The 23,276-nt window shown below is 46.5% G+C and overlaps 1 protein-coding gene across 1 annotated transcript in view; it reads left to right on the top strand.

Moving 5' to 3' along the window:
- Positions 1 to 2,057: 2,057 nt before the first annotated feature.
- The window catches only part of JARID2 (jumonji and AT-rich interaction domain containing 2), a 202,402-nt gene continuing 181,183 nt past the window's right edge, over positions 2,058 to 23,276 (top strand). Inside the window, exon 1 of the mRNA XM_052697756.1 lies at positions 2,058 to 2,582. Within this exon, the coding sequence (XP_052553716.1) occupies positions 2,538 to 2,582 (45 nt within the window). The 5' untranslated portion in view covers positions 2,058 to 2,537. The remainder of the gene's footprint in view (positions 2,583 to 23,276) is intronic.

The following is a 23,276-nucleotide window of genomic DNA, read 5'->3' as shown; positions in this document are numbered from 1 at the left end:
TAAAAAAATGCCTAAAGTAATTAGTAGTAAGCAGAAAGAAGCAAATTGAAAATAAGAAATTTCCCTCTCTAGTCTACCCTTGTAAGGTCCCGTCTAGAGTACTGTGTCCAGAACAAGAAAGACACTGAGCTGTTGGTGGTCCAGAGGAGGGCCAGGAAGATGATCCAAGGGCTGGAGCACTTCTCCTACAAAGACAGGCTGAGGGAGCTGCATATGTTCAGCTTGTAGAAGGCTGCAGGGAGACCTCATTGCAGCTGTCTTGTACAGAAGGAAAAGGAGCTTATAACCAAGGAAGGAAAACAACTTTTTACTATGGGCAGATAGTGACAGGACAAGGGGGAATGGTTTTAAACTAAAAGACGGGAGATTTAGATTAAAAGTCTGGGGAAAAGTTTTTTTGCTTCACGTGTGATGAAGCACTGACACAGGCTGCCCAGGGCAGCTATGGATGCCCCATCCTTAGAGGTGTTCAAGACCAGGTTGGATGGGCTCTGGGCAATGAGATTTAGTGGGTAACAACCCTGTCCATGGCAGGGGGTTGGAGCTGGCTGGGTTTTAAGGTCCATTCCGACCCAAACCATTCTATCAAATTATGGTGTAACTTGATTTTTTTCCATTTTGTGTTTCAAATATTGTATTTTGTTTCTAGAGTAAATGGAGAATGCTATGCTTGTATACTAGTGTAAGAGAAGATGCAGGTACCAGCAAGATACCCGTGTAAGAGAAGATCCCCTTTTTCCTGTCACTATCATGGGATACAGCAGAAAACCAGAGGTTCTGGTGCCTTCTGGACGTCCAGCTCACCTGCCTGCAAGCACATCCACTGAACAGCCTGCCATGAGTTTCCACACCAGGAAAACCACATTTGGAGCGCAGGGATGAGCACGTGTACAGGAATGTATGTATAGTTTGTTATCTACCAGCAGCGTTCCCGAGCTGCACTGCAAAGCACCAGTACCGTACAGCAGCCCTCGTGACAGCTCAGCAGGAAGCCATCGCTGCTCTCCCTGCTCGATACCCTTCCCAAAGCTCTATGCCATCCCTCACGATGCGCGGCCCTTCTCGCGCCCAGTTCCCCCGTAGCTTTTATTGACGCTCTCGCTCCGTCTCACGCTCGCACCCCGCCAGCCCAACGGGCGCAAAAAACAGCGCGGTACCGCAGCGCGCTCGACCCCCGGGCTCCTCCGGCAGCCCAGACACGAGTCCCGGCGGGTTCACGCGGCGCCGGGCTGCCCTCCGCTCCCCTTCGGCAATAAACTTCCTCCTCCTCCTCCTCCTCCTCCTCCTCCTCCTCCTCCTCACGCGGCTCCCGGCCGTGCCGCCCCCTCCCGCGGGCGGCGCCCGCCCCAGCGCCCCCCGCCTGCACCACCGAGCACGGCGGGGGGGGAAGGCGGGCACGCAGGAGGGGGAAACCAACCGCGGAGGGACAGAGGGGGGGGCGCCGCCGAGGGGATTACTCGCCGAGCGGCCAATCGGCGGCGAGCGAGGGAGGCGCGCGAAGCTCGCCGGGAGGTGTAGTTTTTGCCCGTCGCCATTTTGTAGCTAGGGAACTACAACTTTCCCTGCAGCGAAGGGACCGTTGTCGGGCCACACGCCGAGCCCCACAGGCCGGGCCGGGTGCCGGCAGAGCGGCGAGCCCCGCGGCATGGCCGGCACGAGGCGAACGAGCGGGGAGGAGAGAGGAGGGAGAGCCCCGGGAGGCCGGGGGCGGGGCTGGGAGGGGAGCGAGGAGGGCGGCCGCGCGGTGAGGGAGCGTCGCCAAATTCCGCGCGCGTCGCAGGCTGTGAAGAGAAAGCGGCGCGGCCGGCGCTGCGGCTGCGGCCCGATTGGGAGTTGCGAGCGGGCCCTGAGCGGCGCCCGTCGGTGTGTGCGTGTGCGTGTGCCTGTCTGTGTGTATATATACACACGCGCGCGCACACGCAGACATATATATTAAAAAAAAAAAAAAAAAAAAAAAAAAAAAAAGCCTCAGGTCCATTTAAAGTTGCAGCCGGAGCGCCGCGCTCATTGGCTCGGGGGGAGCCGGAGGAGCACACGGGGCGAGCAGCCCGCACCGCGACGAGTTGTGCCGGCGCCGCCGCCGCAGCCCCGCCGCCGCCGCCCGCCTCCCCGCGCCTCCTCCAAGATGTGAGGCGGCCCCGGCGCCACGGACCTGCAGGCGGAGGGAAGGGGAGAGCAAGGGCGTCGCTTTCCGTGCCGAGGAAAGGGGGGGGGGTTTCGTCGTGACCATGTCTCGCTGAAGTGATTTTTATTTTGTATTTTTGTGCGTCGTTCCCTTCGCATACGATTTTTTTTACCTTATTATTATTATTATTATTTTTTCCTCCATCCCCGCACCTCGGATTTATTGCTAGGAGGATCACATTGTGCGGGAAGAAAGTGGGATTACGGAGACCGCCGCGATCAGCCTCCTCCCCCCGAGGATTTTTTCGGTATTTTATTTTTTATTTTTATTTTTTTATTTTTTTTTCCGAATCGCCGCGGCCGTAATTCATGAAGCAATCGTCCCTTTTTGCGATCAGAATTTGGATACCAGAATGAGCAAAGAAAGACCCAAGAGGAATATAATTCAAAAGAAATACGTAAGTGCCCGACCCCTTCTCCCTCTCGGTTGACTCTCCGCGCTTTTAGGAAATGGCAGCGAACGTCAACTTCGGGGCCGCCGGGCCGGTGGGGGCCGCGCTGGGCTGCGGGCAGCGCTGACCTCAGGTGACACAACGCGGCGACGGGGAGCGCCGACCCGCCGGCTCCCGGTGGGATCCCACCTTACAAACCGCCTTACGCCGGCGAAACCCCGGGTGTGCCTCCCCGGGACCCCCGCCCCCCCCCTCTCCCCCCCCACCATCCACCTTCACCCCCCCACAGCAGCCCGGGGCCGGCGGCCGAGGCGAAGACATCCGCATTGCGGAGGGAGCGGGGCTGCCCCAGCCGCCGGCTGCGGGACGCGGGGCGGACAAAGCGGTGCGGGGCGGAGGTGCTCCGGATCCCGGCCCGGCGGGCGGCAGCGCGGTGTGTGCGTGCCGTGCCGTGTGCGTGCTCTCAAGTTGCAACTTCGTTCCGGCACACGCCGCCTCGGGTTTGTCTTTTTTTTTTTTTTTTTTTCCTCCCAATTTATTTATTTATTCCCCCCCTCCTCACGCTTGTTCCCCCCCCCCCCCTTCTATTTTTATTCCTTGATGATTTTTTTTCTTTCTCCTTTATTTTCCTCTTTCATGTTTCCGTTTCCCCTTGTATCTCCCCGTGTGTGTTTTCCCTTTTATTGACATTCCCCGCTGCGGGGCGGGCGGGCGCACAGCCGCCGGCAGCAACCTGTTGCCGGGGCTGTGACGGAGCCCCCACGGCTGTCGGCCACGCCGCCGCAGCCTCCACCTCCTCCTCCTCCTCCTCGCTGCCGCCGCCGCCGCCCGGCCAGGTTCGCCCCGCGGCCGTGACGTCACAAAGGGAAGGGCCTACGCGCCGTGGAAGCTTCGTCGGTTCAGCGTTCCGTCGTGACGTCACGGCCGAGGCGGGGCGGGGGAGGGGGGGAGGCCCCGGGACGGCGCGGGGCGGGGGCGGCCCCAGGTGAGCAGGTGCGGGGCTGTGCGGAGTGATCCCGTGCGGCCGGCGGAGCGCTGCGTGGGGGATAACTCCAGGCCGTCAGCTCGCTGTGATGCGGAGGCCGGGCAGGTGTCACGCAGGGCTTTTTGTTGTCTGCAGGTGTCTGCCAGCTCACTCTCGCCGAGTCCAGGCTCGCCTGCTTGGTGCATCCCGGGAAGCTGATGGCCGTGGCACGGGGTGGCTGTGGAACAGAACAGTAACCCGTGCTGATAGGGCAGGGCACCATTCTGGGGTGAACGGACACCCCCAGCCCCGCTAAATAGAGCTCCATCGCATGGCATGCCCTGTGCTGTTGGGACTTTTGGGTACTGTCAGGCTGCTGCCCTCCTTGAGGGCAGGTCTGGGCTCTGCAATATGTGTGGAGCAAATCCCAAAAGCAGAAAGGTGATGAGAACAATGGGGTGAGGGCCACATGTGGCCCCACTCGCTACTTTGCCAGGAGCGGTGATGAGAATTTCCCCAGACTTTGCGTGGCCCTCACAACTGATAAGCCAGGAATGTGGAAATGCATGAATGCCTCTTTTTTTTTTTTTTTTTTTTTTTTTTTTAATTCCTGCTCCTTAAAAACACGATCGCTCTGTTTTTAAAAGAGCTGTGGCTGACTCATTCACATCTCGCTTCTCTCTCTCTCTTCACCCTCCTCCCTCTCAAACATCTTTACATATCAAATATTGCCTTTTGGCTCCAGCCTCAGAAAGCTGACAGCTTTGTAAAGCATCACCTGAGAAACCAGACTGCATTCAGTATGCACTCAGAATTAATAGTTCTTAAACAGGAAGCTTTGAAGCCTCTACTGTAATTTCACAGGTGTGTGTTTTTGTGCTGTTGTAGAGCGCATCTTCTGTTCTTCCCTCCCTCTGCCTCCACGCGTGGGACCTTTATGACTGTCCAACCTGCCTGCCCAGCTCTGCTGGCAGAGCAGATGGTGAAATGCTGTTGAGGAGTGGTGTCCTGACTGTCGCCGTGTGTGCCTCCTCCTTGTCCCTCCTGAGGTGCTGCAAGGTGATTCGTGTGGCCTGTAAGGAGAGCCACCACAGGGCCAGTCTGCAGCGTGATAAGCACTGCCTGCCTGACAGCTCTGGATGTGTAAAGTCCTTCATAGCCACATCCTTAGGGCCCTGCGGGCAGCACCCTTGCTGGTTATATCCCTCGTGAAGCTGAGTAGCAGTGCTGGGCCCTGGCACACATAGGGCCTCCCCTGGAGCGCAGTGACCACACGGCAGCAACCCTGAGCAGGGGATGTCTGTGTGCAGCAGGGGATGTATGTGTGCCCCAGGACTTCTCTGTGGTGTGGGGTCTCCTCGTTCCCCACTGCCTGCACTGCCTCCCCCTGCCCCACATTGAGGGGAGTTCTGAGCAGGGCCATTTCCTACAAGAAATAATGTAAATGCACTGCTGAGTGAGGGCAGAGGCATCTTGGTTCAGTGTGCATTGTGTTTTGTTTCAGTATCTTTCTGGAGCCTTCTTGTTCTGGCTCTTTTTTGGACTGGCAGAGACAGCCCCAACGCTGTACCGCTTCCAGCACTGTAACACACTGAACTCTTTTTTTTATTTAGATACATCTATAACTTGAGCTCACGGTGTGTGGATGCTGGCCACTCTCGAGATCTGAGTTTGCATTCCTCTTAACCTCCTGCTGGCCTCTTGAGACTGAAGCATTATGTTGTGTGAGGCATGACAGCAAGTAACCAGAAAACTAGTAATTCCAATTTTTTTTTTTTTTAAATTTATAGCAAACATTTACATTTTGCTGTCAACAAACGCTCTGTGCTGAAATACCAATAGGCTCCTGTTCACTCTGACAGACTGCGAGCCAGAAAATGCTGTCCAGAGTGAATTATAGCGAATCAAGGCCCCTGTGAAGACTTTCTAATGTTCATTAAGCACTCTCACCTTCTCTTATGAGGCCTACTAAGCTGGTATTAAAAATATATTACCCGTACCTTTTCTGTAGATGTAGAATAACTGTTAATGCGATGCATGTTAAAGGGTGGTATGAACGTCAGCTCATTTTGTAGTGTAGCCGCGTTCCCTCCATTTTATTGTTTGATGAAACAGAAAGAGGTCTAAATTACTTGCCTGCAGCTATGCGCTGTAACAGCGGCAGCGATGGAACTGATCTCCTTCTGCAGCCTGGTCCAATATTGTCTCGTGTAGCTTTCGGGCTCTTGCTATGAGGCATGGCATCTGCTGTACAGAGACTGCTTGATGTGGTTCAAACTTTCTTCAAGACTTTTTTTCCCCTAATTATAGTCCTGACTGTTAGATTAGCAGTGCATTTTTAACAGAATTTAAAAAAAAAAAGCATTTGTGTGGATACACTTTTTTTTTTTAGTGATGATTATACCCTGCAGCTGATGGAGACCAGTTGATACGGTGATGACTCAGCTGTGGGAGCATTGCATAAAGTAGGTCAATTTCAATATCCCATCAACTGAAGCTAAAGAGACTCCAGGTTGAAAATTTGTATTTTGTGTATGAACATCACCAGTATTTCCTAGTTTGAACATAATTGGGAGTTGTTGAGGAGAATTTGTTTCCCCTCTTTATACTGTATGGTGACTGCATTCAATCAACTTGAACTTGGAGAGGGAAGGGGAAACACACCAGCTGCTTACATTTCTGAAGTTTATGGTTTGCAGCACTGGAGTGAAAGAAAGGCTTAAAGGTAATATTTTAATGCAGAGAATGGAAAAGCAGAGACACATCTATTTATTTATTTTAATGACAAGCATGCAGCTCTTGTGTGATTTAGCAGATGTGGAATTTGCAGAGGAATACATAGGTTGCTGCAGAATCCAAATTTGCATTTAAAACATTCAGTCCTTCACATGGCTTTTTTCCCAACTATAAATGTAAACCAAGTGTAAATAATGCATTGTTTGCCTTATTGGGCAGACAGTCTGAAAACAATAGTGCTGATGGATTTGACTGCCTCTGTGTAAGATTAACGGGACATTAACTTTCAAGTCTAATAATGAAAAATTTCAGTGTTGCCAAACCTGAACTTGCCTTAAATGCTTCCTGATGCTGCTGGCCCTGAATGTCCCCATTCTACTGGGTGGTTGTAGGGATTTAGGTCTTCACTTTCGTGCAAAGCCCCTTAACCTGCTGTTAGGAATTCAGAGAAAAGGACAAAATATACCTCTAGTATAATGGCAAAGTAAACAGTGGGATATGAAATGCATACACTTTTTATGCTTACTATTGCTTTTTATTTAAGTCACCCTTAAGTGGTAGGAAGTCACGGGGAAAATTAAAAGCTACAAAATGCTCATGAAGTTCAAGTCTGGTATATGAGGGGCACTGGGCACTGAAATTGAGATGCCAGAAATAATATGCTCACCATAAGGTATTCGTTCCCTTAAATCTTTGGTAGGTTGTTATGCCTGTGTGCTACTGCTGGGAGTATTGGATGTGACCATTGCTGGTTTGTAGGAAGGAGGTTTTGTATGGGAACTCTGTGTTCGTTTGCTGGGTGGGTTTCCCTCAGCGTGTCGTACGAGTGTTTTCTCAGTGAAGCAGTAGGTGCAGGGCTTTAAACCATTTGCCGTTTCACTTGCTCGAGTTTCACACTTTCCCTCTTGTAACGACATCCTGTTCTGATGTTGTTCCTTCAACAGGCCAGACGAGGCCTGGTATTTCCAGCAGTGGGCTGTGGGAAAGGAACAAACCCTTTAATTACAGCTGGGAGGACTTGTTTGAGTGCACGCTGCCTCTCCTCCCTTCCTTGTACGCTTTTGTTCATCAGCCGCTTCCCTAGGCGGATGGATGCAGGGTCGAACGCCGTGCAGCACTGCCTTTAAGCTTGCCCCAGACTGGCTGTAGTCGTTGGCAGGCCCTGCTGTGTGGCTGTGCTGCCTCTCGAGGCTCCCTGGGCCACCAGCAGAAGGATCGTGTGCGCCTTCCCCATCTGCTCCCCTGCAAAGTTGATCGGATTAATTTATGCTGCTGCAGAAAGCAGCTCAGATGGACCGGCTTGGCTGGGTGTGGAGCAAAGCAAAAATGCTCGCATGGAAATCGTTCCACCCGTGCACGTATCAGATGAGTGGCATCTCCAGCATTTCTGCAGCAAATGTCTCATCCCAGACCGAGGTGTTGTAAGCCACAGCCCACGGATTTATCTGGGGGAACAAAGCCTCCTTCAACCAGGCATAAAAACGGGCTTGTTTGTGTGGGTAAAAAAATGCTTTGAAAACAAAACGTTTTCCTTTTGTTCTAAGGTCTTTCCTATCAGATACTTCCCTCGATTTGCTCTGCAAAAAGGCAGCCTTTGACCTGTGACTGTTATTGCATTTACTTCCTAAAAGCTAGAAGGAATGCAAATATAACATCAGGTTGAGAGACGGTGGTGTGCTGCAGTGCTCCGGGACGGCCTGTGGTATTTGCGTCCCTGTGCTCTGCTTTCAGTTCTTGGAGCGTGCCGTGCTGCTCTGACATCTTCTGCATGACGTGAGGTTTGCAGGAGACGAGCGTGTTTTGGCACACAGGCACTGTGATGACTGGCTAACGATACTTGCAGAGTTCAAGAATAAACCATGGGAGTTCGTTCTGACATAATCTACTAATCTTAGTTTTGCACTTTGGTACTGTTGTCTGAGCCAAGTTGGGATGACTGTATATCACAAGCAATTCATTTTTAGCTTTGCTTGCAGATTAGTACTGAACCAGTTGTGCTTTCAGATGAATAACAATGGGAGTGATTTTGGAGAAGTTATCAGCTCTCTCCCACCAGCGTGCCTGTGGATGTCAGCTAAGTGCTGTTTTTAAAGGAGATTTATGTGAGTGGGTTTGGGTACATGTTCCCCAATACTGCTAGGCTTGATGTTTTTCTCCTTCGCTGCCCACAAGAGCAGGGCTGTCTTCTCTGCCCTTTCCCACATCTGTATGTCTGGAGGAGAAGTGAGACTTTCTTTTCCCTCTGGGGGTTGTGCTTTTCACTCTTCTGGCTAAAAAAATCTGCTATGGCTTTGAGTAAACTTCAGTCTCTCACTATTTGTGCTGCATTTGGGGGAGTCTGAGAGAGAGAGAAAGCTTTTGAGGCTCCTCAGTGACAGGAATTTGGTTTCCCTTTGGCCCTGGGAACTGCACTGAAGCAGTGAATACCAGTTTCCTTGTGTTTGGGAATGGCCTGCACTTGTGAGAAATACAAAGAGGAGCTTGAAGATGTAAAGTATGCAAGTCAGTATTTTTTGAGGTCGCTAGTAATAAAGTGGACAGAAACCACAGCTCTCAGACAAGAGTCTGTCCAGAGCTTTGCTTGATGAGATACTTATCATTATTTTTATTAGTTGCTTTATTTAACATACCATTTTTTATGCTGTTCTCATACCGGGACTCTTTGTGCCACAAAAGTACCTTGTCTAGAAATTGCATTTAAAGTTTTAAATTGCTGTGAGTTACTGCCATATGCTTATGGTTTTTTTTTTCTTTTCCTTTTTATAAGGTGCCTGGTAGGCAGAGTAAGGGGGATTTAGAGAAGGGGCACACTTCCTTCTTTCTCACCTTTTTTATTTCACAGTTATTACTTTCAGGCAGTTAGTCCCATTGAGTTCTTTTTGGTACATCAAAGTTGTAAGCCAAATCTCTCAGCTGCAGTGTGCATGCAGAAAACCCTATAATACAAATTTCCAGCCCTGCCTGTATGCCAGATCAATTAACTTCTTAGCTCAACTCGGGCTGAAAAAAAATAGCTCTGCTTCTGTTTTGGTTTCAGCGATACAAAACTTGGTCCAGACTTTAAGTTTACAAAACTCAAAGCCAAATGAAAGGAACGTTTGCTATTATTGTTTGCAAAGCTGACCGATAGCTGAGCTCATGTTATGTGCAGTTCCTTTTTGGGTGACGTTCCAAGCGGCTGGCCGTAATGGGAATGTTTTTCTTAGGAGGATGACATAGATGGACGCCTGAGATGTGGTTTGCTGATTGATAGTTGCTCTTTTCCCTTCTCCGAGCGTGGTGATAATGATGAAAATTCTCATGGCCTGTTGCCATCGTGCAGCCTGGCTTTCTCAAACCAAGGAACATCCCTTTCGTTTTTAGATAAAATGCAGAAGTTGATGTGTTAAAAGCTGTACTAGACTCGAGTGGGACTATGAGGATGAGGAGGAGGCCTTTCTCCTGCTGAGACCTTTACGTTAAGTTTGAGAAGCTTTTACCAGTGTTAACTTTTTGTTAGTTACTCGACATGTAATGGGGACAGTGATATCACTTTGTAGAACAAGAGGCTTCCTGTTACTTAGAAGCTGGAGTTACAGCATGTTACAGTGACTGTAGCTCGTGAATTATTTATAACATGGAAGAAATAATGGTTGTCCTAATGGCAAATGATCTCAAAGCTGGCTTTTTCTGTCTTCAAGTCTGTCAGTGATGTCCTGAACTGACAGAAAACGACAAAAATAAGTAGCCATAGAGCTCAACTGCCCTCTTCTACGATCCTGTTCTCCCTGTCTGTGGTAGGAAGGTTCTGCATTCTGCACCAAGCTTTTGCATTTTGCCTTTAGTAACAGCATTGTGGGAGTGGAGCCCATTGAGCTGCCCCATGCTCTGACTTTATGATTGCATTATAGCAGCACTACACTGGAAGGAGCAGTTTAGCCTCCTTCTGGCTGCCAGTTCCCCCTCTCTTCTCCTGGCCAACATTTGTGCTGGGTAATATCTCCCACCACAAGCGCTGGGGCTGTACCCATGTTAAGACCAAAGTGAGCAAATAAGGTTGAATTTTAATGTGGGTTTGCTAAAATTGCAGTTTGTGAGGTAGCGGTAAAAATACTGCTGTGTTGGGGAAGGTGTTGGAGGGACGCAAATGAGGTGGCAAGGGAGCAGTAGGATTGTTTCTGTTAGCAATAGCGTGAGCTTATGTGTGCTGTGAAATGATGACTAAACAGGAGTCGGGATACGAGGTTTATTTTCTCGCAACCAAAATTAGCATTGCTTATCAGTTTTAAGCATTGATCAGGCCTGTGTTTTGCTGTGTGATCCTTCTGGGAACATCCTGCTGAATGTTAAATATGGTTGGAAGGAATTTGGGCCGCACTGCTGCAAGTGAAGCTGGAGATGGTTGTGTGTGTTTGGTCATAGTTGTGCCATAATCATTTCCAAAGTGTTACAATATGTTAGAAGTGGGCTCCTGTTATCACGTGTTACGCTTGCTTAGATGGGATTTGACCAATTTAAAACTGGAACAATGTAAGAAAGAAGGGGAAGAAAATGAAATTGTTAACTGTGCTACTGGCAGCTGAGTTCCACTGTTAAAGGTGGTAGAAGAAGCTCAACAAGTGTTGTCATTGCTTTGGTGTGCACCTATGGATGCAAACAGGTGCATGCACTCCCGCATGGGAGCTGCTTCCTACAAAGACCTGCCAACAGAAGGGAACTCCTCCAGAAATTCCCCATGGCTTTGTTTGCTTTCTCTTGTTCTACTGAAGGATGAGTTCTTGTAGCTTTTCCTGTTAGAAAAACGGACTGTCTATTGCATGTATGGGAGAACTGAAGTGCTAACATGTTTTGTCCCAGACTCCCGAATAGCGTGAGAAAGCTGAACTGTGTCCAGTGAAGAAGTTATAAAGGCCAACTCTTCCTTTACCTGTATGATGTGGCATCACACACCTGTTCCTCACCACTGAAGCTTACACTGGAGACTACAGGTCTTTCCTGTGTGGTATAGCTCACAGTCTTTTGACCATATCAGTGTAACCAAAATCACCTGTCTGAAGAAGTGATTATGCCAGTACTCCCTGTCCTCTCTTTGGCTTTGCTGTGGATTAAGAGGATGTGGATGGACACCCTAGCTTTTGATCCAGCATGGCATTGTAGTGTGTACCCAACTCCAATATAGGAATACTTTCAGTGACACCAATTGAAGTGTGTGGAGCTTGCGAGTTAAGCACATGCTGAAGTGCTTTTCTGGACTCAAGATTTTACCATTCCTGTTTAAGAGTGTGTCTAAGTATTTGCAGGCTGGAATGTTCACTTTTTTTAAGAGTATTGTAGCCATGTAATGGTTTTAATGGCTTTACTGGATGTGGTCTGCCTGTTTGATTTGTGTGTTGTGTGTGTTAACAGTTTCATTTTATTTTCTTCTTCCCAGTGTCTCAATATTTTCTTCAAATGTAATCACTGTTCTTTGTCATCTGTTACTCTTAGCATCATTATAGTGTACGTTTGTGTATAATGGTGTTTTTTTATAGTTCACTTTTTTTTTCTTCCAATCTCATGCTTTTTTCTCTCTCTCACTTGTATGTATTTCTCTGATGGGACTCCTTTATCTATGTTTTCTGAGGAAATTAGCTCTTAACAAAGTTCCTGCCATCTCTTTGCAGGAAAACAAGACTCTGCCACTGCGGTATCTTCTTTCTTTTCCTGAAGGCCAAAGGGGCAGGCCCTGAGCAGATCCTGCACTTCATTCTTGGGGCAGCTCCATGGGAAATACATGGGAAGGGGAAAAATTGCACTGCCTCTGCTTGTCTCACAAGCTTGTGTGCACAATTTGAGCACTGGTTATGGAAAATGCTGGCTGCTGACTGAAGTTATGCAGGGCTCAGCAAACTGAAATAGGCAAATACCACAGAGGAGAAGGAGAACATGGCCCCACTCACCCCTTTTTACAGCAGCTTCATAAGCTTTTGGGAAATCAATTCCTGCTGATGAGAGCATTCAGGAAAAGGCAATTTAATAGTTCACATACATTAAAGCTATTATTTATAGAACTTTAACATACGATCTCTTTCAGTCAGGAGCAGCATTGTGTGGCACAAGTGAGCAGTCCTAGAAATCAGTGCTCAGCTTCCCTTATGGAAGGCTTTTCTTTGCAGCCTCTGTTTACCCTTGCAGATAACTAATGATGGTTAGATTTCTCCCAGGCTGAGTGGCAGACCGGTCCCAGTGATTTCTGTGCCCTGTTGCTTTGGAGGGCAGGAATATGATTTTCAGCATAAATTTGTTAAGAAAAATACAGGCTCTGAAAGTCTTCTGGGTAATATAATTTCTTTATATTTTACTTAGATTTTCATTATAATACCACTTTAACTGGCTCCTGTGAAAGCTGGTGGTGTATCATCTGCTAGGAGAAAATGTGTTTATGATGTAGGTAATCATTTTTCCCCCTCACAAGCATCTTTTCTTATATCCTTGTTGATTCCTCTTCCTTTTGTGGTGTAATTTTAAGCCCGTTACTCTTGCAGTCAAGAATGCAGTAAAACTAATTCCCTGTGGGTATTTTGGAAATTACCAGTTCACTAATTTGGATGGAGGAGAGTGAAGGGATAAACTGTTTTTTCTTCTCTTCACCAACTTGTCTCAGATCCTGCCAGGGATGAGTCTGTCATTTTCTCCCCTTAGAGACAGCCCATCTGTTAATGCAAAATATCTCTTGGTCTGCCCATGCCTAATGACTGCTCAGCCCGTTCTGCTGGGGTCTGTTGCCCACTCTGAAGGGGGCTGGGACCAGCATTCCTGTATGCGCACCTATCTGTGTAGCCTGCTTTCTCCCTGGCATAGCATTGAGTTGACCACAGGGATTCCCCAGCAAAGCTTGTTACCTCTCAATAAGTTTTTCTGAACATGCTTTTGCTTCTTTCTTTTGGTGATGCTGTTGTTCCCATGTAACAACCACATGTAGTGACATGCTACAGCTGAAGGATTGTCTGGACGTCAGTGCTGCAGAACCCATCTTCTTCATGTGTGCTCTTTTCAGAGGCTCTTCAGAGAGTTGTCTTTTTCATCACTGGCATATAGAACCATGTGTGCAACTACATTTGGAACTTAGGAAGTGTGAGTGTGCTCAGTTTTGGAGAGCCCACCTGCCCTCCAGTGTTGTTTGTGAAACCAAGGTTAGTGTCATGTGAGAAAAACGGCTGGGATGTAAATCCATGGCCAGAGCCCTGCTTGTGCAGAGTGCATCTAGTCCCATGCTCCCAGTTAGGTTCTACTTCTGTCCCTGTCTTTAGCCATCTCAGCAATATCTTTGTTGCTTTTACTTTTGTTTTCTCCTATGGTCGTATTATTCTTGTAGTCATGTTTTCAGGTCATTTACAGCTTTGGTAATGGGCATGATAGTTAGCAGAGAAGTAGTTCTGCATCTTTCACAGTGGAAAAGTACTTCAGCTTCCTATACCTTGGAAGAAGACTGTCAAGATATTTGTTCAGACATGCTTTTGAAGGTGTGCTGATACTCGTTCTTAGCTATCTTGTGTATGGATGATTTATCACCGTTCATTGGTTTCCATTGAGCAGTCAGTCACGTCTGTGATGAAGGTTATCCTTTTCCCTTAAATGGTTTCATGCTATTGCTTTACTTCTTCCTTCCTCTTTTTCATGCTCCTCAAATTTTCAGATATTTTTTCCCATGAGAAAGACCTGGTATTTTAATCAGGAACCCACGTGTTGCAAAGCTGAAGCTGAACAGCTTTGAAAACTCATTATTCTGTGGAAGAGTGCCATCGAGATAGCTTTCCAGATTTCCAATCCACTGGCTTTCTTAGTGATTAGATCATCTCCTTCAATGAAAGTGGGGATCTTCAGTCAGTCTGAGGGAGTTAATATGTCGTTTAATTTCGACACACATGGACAATGTTAAGCCTATGGGGACTAGATGTAAGAAAAGGAGAAAATAGTAGATGATCTCTTGAGGCAGTCCTTTCAAACAAGAATTAATATCTGATAAATTTTTCGGTATTTAAGAAAGAAGGTTGAAAAGCTGGCATTATTTGAGACAAAGGACTGTAGAACCAACTCTGACCTGTTGTTAAACTTGAAATGAGGGCAATGTCTAGTCAGAGGAGTCTTGCTCCTAGCAGTGCTTCTCAGGGCTCCTAGAGAAGCAAACATAAAGCTGTCAAAAAAATGGTTTTCAATGTGTGTCTTCCAGATAGCTGTCATTTGCATGAGTCTTGCTGCTTTTTTTTTTTAATAATGGAAGTCAATTTGGTGGTTTGTTCACGTGGGAAGTCCCTAGAGAGAAATGAAAAATATTTCCCCAGTGATGTGTCTTTTAGGTTCTTGAAGGTGTGAGTATCAACTCTCAGAGTTACCAGTAGCAAAACCTGAGCTGTCGTCTTGTATCCACACATTCTGTACTCGCAGTATATGCCAGAGCAAGATGTGTTGTGATACAGCTTCACTGAACGATGCTTTCCAGCACCTGACTTGCCTAATGCTGACCTAGGTAAGCTGTCCCAGCTCGCTGTACCGGCTCGAAGCTGGGCAGGTGAGCTGTGCTTCCTGTAGAAGGTTCCTGTGCCTGGCTTTGGCTGGGCTGGGTTGAAGATCTGCTTTATTGTCCCTTATGAAATGTTACCTCTGCCCGAGTGTTCTTGGCACGGCGAGTTGCCCTGTTATCATCTGTTTAACTTTGCGGTGTGGAGCAAATGTTACTAGAACTTAACAGTTCGCATTTGGATGACTATCATTGTTGTTGTAAAAGTGGTATAAGGTTGGTTGCTCACTGATTTATGCTTTCTGGCCCTCTTCCAAGACAAAACTAACTTCATTACACAACACTTTCAGAACAGTACAGAGTTGTCCATTTATTTCCTTCAACTGTTACCAAGCTGACAACTTGCCTTTGGAGGGTCATATATTCAAAAGGTGCCAATTGGATCTTGCTTCATTTTAGCCAAACGTGGCAGAGAGCCTGAAGTTCGTTCCCTTGCCTTGATTTTTTTCTTGATTTTTTTTTTTGTTAGCCTTCTGTTCTCTTCACCCCTCCTTCCACGTCCCTTCCACTCATTCCGCCCTGCTCATAATGCTGAAGACCTAGGAACTGAGACAGTGCCACAAATGAAAGGAACGAGTTTCTGTTGTTGTTGCTGCCTGTAATTATGGTTTCTCTTAATAAGACATGAGTTTCTCTGGCTGTATCACTTCTGCATTGTGGAGAAACAGAGGGGTTTAAAATGGTCACTGGAAAATGTTTTTTGTCTTGCTGCTTCTGGTAACCATCTCTAAGCTATGTGCTGATTTCCAAATTGCTCCTCTTGACTTGTTTTCCTTCCCCTGCTTCTTCAGCACCTTTACTGTAGAACTAGTCAACATTTGGAAGCCTGAGGGAAGTCATCATCATCTGGAAGTCTGCATATTTAGCTGAATGATCTGCTAGAAGGAGGAGAAACGCGGAAAAGAGAAACCACACACAGTATCTGCCTGTGTACTCTTTCAGATTAGGAAGTGTATTTCTGCCACGGTGCCCAGAAAACTGATTTCCTTACGCTGAGGAGCTGTGATGACAGCTTGAAAAATTGTTTGTGGTGGTGGGATAGCACCTTGCATTCCTCTCACTGCTTTATGCAACTCAGCTACTCATTTTGTATTTCTTTGTGTGTTCTTGGAAAAGTGCGTACTTTCATGGTTCGGTCTTAAATAAGTGCTTTTAACAACTAAGCAAGATGAGCTGAATATTCTCTTTTGCAGACAAAGTCTGCACAGATGTTAGCTACGTTTGCCCAAGGTCGTGTGGTGCAGCTGTAGGAGAACTGGGGTCAAAATGGAAGCCTATAAGCGTGCACTGTCCTTGTAGCATGAGCTGTAGACAACTTCATTTGGATCCTCTGGCCTTTCTTTTAAAGACGATGTAAATGCAGTGAAATAATTGAGTTGCAGTTCTAAAACAGTGTATTCTGCATATGAGAGCTCCTTTCCCATTAATTACTTACAAATATCCTTGTCTAACTAATTCCCAAATCTTTTCTCCCTTCACATTTACATTGCCTGTAAAGTGGAAAAATAATGTCATCTGTCTCTAAGTAGATGCTGCCATTTAATGTGTCAACATGCATGCTTAGTCCCAAAAGAATGATCTCTCAAGAAAATGTGCCTCCGTTTCCTCCAAAGGTCTCTGAAATTCGATCTGATCTCAAGATGGGCAGTCTTGGTTGTTGGTTTAAAAGCTCGCTGTTTGTGCATTCATTTTACAGAAGTTTGTTTTATAACTTTAATGGGCATTATTTCTTAATTTCACTTTGTTTCCTACTTAAACAATATTCAGTAATTACCTGATTCACTGCGGTTGTGTGCAAATGAAATGACAAAATCTGTTGTGAATTAGCAATCAATATGAAATCTGGTGTCAATTAGCAATCAATGTGGTATCCATATTTTTAAATGTTATAAATTGCCTATTAGGGCTAATTTTACAGGGCGTCTCTATCTCAGTTTGTAATGCAATGCAGACCATTTTACAATAATGCCTAGGTTAACAATGATAGTCTTGCTGTATTGTGCAAAAAAGGCTTCTGTGCAGACCCAGCTGGGTTTCAGGCTTAATTCATTGCTCTATGGTGGGATCACCACAGCTGCTGTGGGGCCTTTACAAATGCAAAAAAGCTGTCAGTGTTTGTTTCATCAGATGCATAAGTGATGAGGCCAAGTTGAGGAATCCATTCCAGCGCTCGGTGCGCATGCTGTAGGCATTGTTTACAGAATTAGTGTCTTAATGCTTTAAAATACTTGGTGCTTAGTTTGCCTTGGAGCAAAATATTTTAGGAGTAAGATCGTTTGGGGACCCTCTTTGGCCTAATGCGATCGTCTGCCGGTGCTTGACCTGACTCAAGCATGTGTACGGGTCTGTGTGTGTGTGTGTGTGTGTGTGTGTGTGTGTGTTACTGTGCTGTACCTGGTTTGGTTGTGAGTAATTTGCTTCTCCTCCTGCCTTGTGTGTGTTGTTGTGTTTTTTTTGCGCCTGAACTTTACAGCAAGCAAACACAGTTAAATAATTGCAGTGCTTTAATGCAGGGTGTTTTTCCTTAAGCGTAAGCAGGACGAGTTGCGCGCGGTCTCCTTCAGCCCCCAGAAGTCAGAGCGTTTCTTTGGGCTGTCAAGGCTCAAACAAGGTTCCTTCCAGCCAATTAGAGGGTAAGGCTGATTGGTTTCAGAGGGTGCCTCTTAAGAATGCAAGGCATGCCCATGCTGTGGGGCTGAGCGTGGTTCCTGCACCAACGCGAGCCTCCTTTGCTCGAGGCCCCAGGAATGTAACGCGGAGCAGAGCTTTTGCTTACATAATGCCAGGCTGGCTTTTGGGGGGGAGGTGGGGGCTGTTTGGTTCTGAAATCGGTTCTCCCTGCAGTGTTCATGTGATCTTTTTGTCTTCGTTGCAGTCTGCTGGCTGCGTGCGTGAGGTTTCATTAGGGCACGCCACCGTTGCCCGTATCGTGTAACCCCACTGGTAATAGGCATTGCAGGAATTTTAACTAATGCGCTGGTTAAGCCGTCGCCGCTATGATTTTATTGAATGTGCTTGCAGCATGGAATTTTGCTAATGCTGCAGTGATCTGTTATGCAAATTGAATGGAAGAATGGGCTGGTGGGGATTTGTTTTCTGCGTGTTGGAGACCCATCTTTTTTCCATTTGGAAATGAAACGAGTTAAATAGTGCTGGGGAAATGCTCACGCAGCCCTCAGCTCCCCGATTGGGGAGCAATATTGTCATCGGCGGGGCCAGGCTTGATTTGTGGGGAGGCACGTCTGTCTGCAAACGTGCTCGCTGCCTGCCAGGGCTCCAGTGGGCATGTGCCGGGCGGGCTGAGCAACGTGAGTTTGGAGCAGCAGAGGCACAGCCGTGCACAAATTAGATTATGAGATTTATTCTGGCTGCTCGTCATGGCTGGGCAGAACCGCGGTCGTGCTCAGCTCTGCTGCTGCAATGCAGGCAGATTCCTGCGCTGGGCAAATGGTGCCTCGCTCAGCGTGCGGCCGGTAGCATCCCTGTTAGTTGGTGAAATGGTGCGGGAGTCTGCTGCTGGTGCAGGCCAGGTCGTGCTCGAAGCTGCCGTTTCTGGTGTGCTGGATAAGCTTTGGCATGGGCTGAGGCTTTCCTGCTTTCTACCAGGTGATTGTCAGGCTTTGCTTATGGACTACAGCAGAAACAAAAATAAAAAAAATGCCGGTGAGATTTTATGTGTTGGTTCTGAGGCGCTTTCGTTTCATAAGGGAATTTACATGAAGAAATAAAAAACCACTGCAGAGCTTTATTTCAGAAGGAATGTCACGCTGCTGTGAGTGAGCTTGAGTTGGAGCTGCTTCACGGGAATGTATTTTAAACAAAATGAAATCATCTACAGTATAATTTCTTCTTTAAAAGCATGTATTGTTGTATAACAGGGCTTAAAAAAACCTCCAGTTTTGAGCCAAATCAACTTTGTGGTTTCTCGTTGCCCTTTGGGTTGCTGGTACTGTGCCAGATTGTGTTGCTAAAGAAAACACTTCAGTACTTCGCATAGCCCTGGGTTTAGCTGCCCTGAAAAATGCAGGAGTAATGTTTTAGGTATAAGAAGCGCTTCTTAAATTCTTTATTATGATTTCCCTCTGCTCTGATATGTTAAGCCACTAATGAGGAAATAATGGAAAATTAAGACTCAGCCTTGTAAAAGCATTGGCAGTGGAAGTACCCTTGTCAGCGTTAATGCTGATGCTTGCTATGCCCATGTCTGGAATGTATTTCGTCATACGAGGCCATGTTAAGCAATTGTCCCCTTGTTGGTGAATTGGTTCTCGATGGAGATTCAGAAGAGCTTGTTTTAATTAGGCTTTGTTTGAAAACGTGGCTCTATCTACTGATGGAGGGGTAGGTGTTAATTCCCTGGGGGCTCATCCCAATGCTAGCTCAAAATTGCTGGACTCTTGCTTTTAAGCGTACTAGTTCTCCTGTCTTGTTTGTATCAGATAGAAATGACTGTGTAGCAAAGACTTAGTATGTTATCTTAGGAAAAAGTATAATAAAATACCATAAAGAAGGGCCCAGAAGCAATATCTCAAAACACCTCTGGGAAGTTGGAGTCCAGATGAGGAGCATGGAGCTCACGGAGTGTCACTGACTATTTGCTGAGGCTCTCCAAGCAACAGATAGATCTTTGGAAGGTGATGCTGAGCCCAGAAAGCACCCATGTATGCTTTCTGAGGTGAGACGTGGGTTTTTTCTCAAGTCACTCCATCACCAGCGTGCTGCCCCCTTTCCTGGCAGTTAAAACATAGGAGGGAGAGCATCTTGGCTGACAGAAAGCGTGTTGATACGAGGCTGCTTCTGACTGTACTGTAGGGCAGTACAAAACAAACTCTGAAAATCTTTCAGATGTTTTAATTAAAAGTGATGGAAGTGGAGAATTAGAGCTGCTTCTGTGCTAGGACGGCGTATTCAAACATGCGGCTTAACCAGTCAGACTGCAAGGTGGAAAATGCTAGAGATTGTGTATCTGAATTAAGCAGTTTTAATTTGGTCTTTCATCTGTGTCATTACTGAGGGATATCCTGCAGGCTGGTTTAATGAACTCAATCTAGAGGTGTGTAGAGGCACATCTCTTTGCTTGACAGCAGCAAGATGGCATGCTATGACTGGCAGACATATCTTCAGCTCGTGTAATTGTCTGCTCTTGTCATCTGATGACAAATGGAGTGATGATCATATTAAACAACAAAAAAGTTCAAAGTAACACGAAGGCTCTGAATAAACTCCTGGAATCAAAGAGGTTCTCACATGACAGCATGTCAGCATGGGTATTTTTAGCCAGAATTAATGCAGCTATAGGAAACTCCCCTCCCCCCAGAAGCGTGTCTGCACAAAGTGGGGATGCAGGCAGAATTTGTAGCTGAAATTCCCCGCTTCCTACAGGTGTGGGAGCTTGTCTTGTCAGCTCCTGACTGTGTCACACGTGTGAGTGAGGAAACCGCCCCAGGTTAGCAGTTTGGAGAGGGGGAAGAAAAAAAAGAAACAACTTAGCAACTAAAGATAGTTTGTTGACTGGCAAATCTTTTTTTCTTTTCTTTTTTTTTTTTTTTCTTTCTTTTGGAATGAGCCTCTTCCAAAACCAGATGCAATAAGGATGAGATCATGCAGAAAAACTTCATCAGGATCTGAGCATAGTTTGGAGTTTGGCGAATGTTTTTGAGGGAAATAGAAATTCCCTTGTTTTCCCCTTTATCTGTTCAGTTCTCCATCTGGCCATGAGAGCTAATGCGCTGCTGTGCATTATGGTGTGAGGTTTGAAGGGCTGCTGGAGAAACTGTCCTTGTGATCAGGCTGAATTTAAGCATCCTATTAAGAAAAATACTTTTCCTTTTGTGAATAACACGACTCTGCAGACAGGAAACACCCTTCTGAAAATCCAGGAAAGTTGTTTTGAAACCAAATGCAGCTTTATTGGGTAACAGGAGCTGCAAAGTCAAGAGCTATGGGTGACGGCGGCTTTGTTTCCTTTTTGCTTAGGAACTGGGGCTGTGGAAGAACCATGGGGAGAAAATGAGTGGTACAGAGCACGGAGAACATCAGTTTTACTCACTTCTTAGCCCTTGAAGTAGCACTTTGTCAGGCTGGTATCTCGGTCAGTTTTAATTAAGATCCCCCACCCTGCCCCTCTTTATTTTAGATAGTCTTTCCGTTTTCTGACAAAGAGGAAAAAAATGTTTTCAGCAATTAAAAATCCACATACGCTACATCATGTGGACAGAGGGAAAATCTCTCTTCCAAATGCAGCACCTCTTCATTGCTGTTCTCCAGAAAGGCTTTTTTAGGGCAGCTGCCCTGGAGCCGGGTGCTGCTGCTGCTGCAATGGAACGTGGAGTTCGTGGCAGCGCTCATGGCAAGACTCGTTTTAAATACAGCCTTTTTCCTTCTCTGCAAAGGCTTTTTTCCATTGTTGTGTTAGTAAGTGGCAGCAAGATGCTTTGTCGTCGCGATTTCTGAAGTATCCTTCCTTTATTTTTGTATTTGAAATTTTTTACTACGGCTCTGCAGAGGTTTAATTGCACTGAGATCAGCGCTTTGCACATGTACACCTCATTAGCTGCTACAGCTGGGACTCTCAATTTTAGCAAAAAAAAGAGTGGTCTTAGTCAAAAGAGTGCCTACATAAAAATAGCACCGTGCTACTCAGCAGTGAAATGTATGTGAAATATGTCACTTAACTAAATCTGTGTGCATTAACTCTCCTAATGCGTTGACAGAGCTTGTTTTATTGTCCCTTTTATTCTTTACATGGTACAACGTCCACCTTCTGCACAAATTCATGTAGTTACAGTTCTTGCTTTGCTACGAGTATGAGTAAGGCCGGGTCTGTATCAAGAAAATACGCTGTGTTAGAAAGGTTAATTTTAATTCTGCACCTGGGTTTGGACACAGCTCCCTGCCCATTTTCTAGAATGTACTATAGTGTTTTCCCACACAGAAGAGAGGCCAAAGAGCAGGGTTTGGTTTTGATTGATGCTTTTTTGAACGCTGAAGAATCCCGAATTTTAGAATTGTTGTTGGGGAAAATGGTTCGATTTGCCATCTGAGCAACAAAAAAGTAGTTTGACTCTTCTTGCACTTGTACGTTTTGATGTGGAGGGTTGTGGAGTGCAGGTATATCTGGCTTTCACGTTGCTGATGAAGCTGTGTTCTGAGCCTGAATGTACTATCTTGGCTCTCTTCTCTTTTAGTAGAGGTGAAAATTAAGGGGTAGGGCTGATAAAGCTTGAAAAAGACAGTAAGCTAGTTGGCCTTCCTTGCTTTTTTAATCCAATACCTATCTTTTTAAGCCAGAGTTGCGATACAGCATTTTTCACACACAGGGTGGTGAGGCACTGGCACAGGTTGCCCAAGGAGGCTGTGGATGCCCCATCCCTGCAGGCATTCAAGGCCAGGCTGGATGTGGCTCTGGGCAGCCTGGTAGGTGACCCTGCGCATAGCGGGGGGTTGGAACTGGATGAGCATTGTGGTCCTTTTCAACCCAGGCCATTCTATGATTCTAAGATTTGGGCCACTTACAGGTGACAGGGGAGATGGAGAAGAGGAAAGATGGAAGTGGCTGAGCTCATGCAGAAGTTATGAATTTTCTATGAGGTATGTTATGGGAGTAGAGGATGGCTCTATTCTGCCTCTCCCAACAGCAAGGGGAAGAGCTTGCCAGCTCCTAAATCTTCTGTCTTCCTTTTGACTATAGAAAGAAAACATTTGGAGAAGATAGAGGTGTTGTCTTCTGAGGCACTGGAAAGTAGTATGTTTGCTGGGATAAGCAGGCAACTTACACTACATCTCAGCAGTGATTTCTGTATAGTTTCTAATCTGGGAGTCATCCATATGCAAGCTGGTGTCCTACACAAGGTGGGTGCTGTCGTTAACTAGCTTGCCAGCACACGGTTCACTGCTCTTGGTTAGCATCACTCATCAGCCACTTGTGTAATTGGCCTGTGTTGGTTAAAGTGATTGCACAGCATCTTTCAACTGAGCGGCAGAGACCTGGAGGTAGCTGGTGATGAGGGGGAAGGAGATCTCTCAGTGAGATGAGATTGCTTGGCCTCAAAATGACCATCTGGCACATAGTGACAAGAATAGATTGCAACCAGTGCTGCAAGCACTTGTCATAAGTTTTAGTTCAGGGCTGTGTAAACAGATGTTAGTCTGTTAAATAATTATTTGATTCCTAAAAAGAATATGCTGTACCTTTCCTTCTTTCCTCTTCATCCTATCTCTTGTCTCAGCCCTTCACAGAAATTCTCTTGAACAATTTCAGTGTAAAAACGCATCTGCAGACTTCCAGGTGAGGCTTAGGGAATCCTTAGCCCTGTAGTTGATACATTATGGTGTATCAACTGGCACTGCATTTTACAGTATCTTCCATCGCTTCCCAGTATGTAATGTGTAGATATTTTGGGGGAGGAGGATCTTTCCTGTTGACAGCACTATTTAATCAGAATGTCAATAGCTGGTAAGAAGT

The sequence above is a fragment of the Tympanuchus pallidicinctus genome, unplaced genomic scaffold (genome assembly GCF_026119805.1).
Source record: "Tympanuchus pallidicinctus isolate F22 unplaced genomic scaffold, pur_lepc_1.0 scaffold31, whole genome shotgun sequence".
Lineage (NCBI taxonomy): Eukaryota > Metazoa > Chordata > Aves > Galliformes > Phasianidae > Tympanuchus > Tympanuchus pallidicinctus.
The sequence above is the reverse complement of the archived record's forward strand: the minus strand, read 5'-3'. Positions and strand labels throughout refer to the sequence as shown.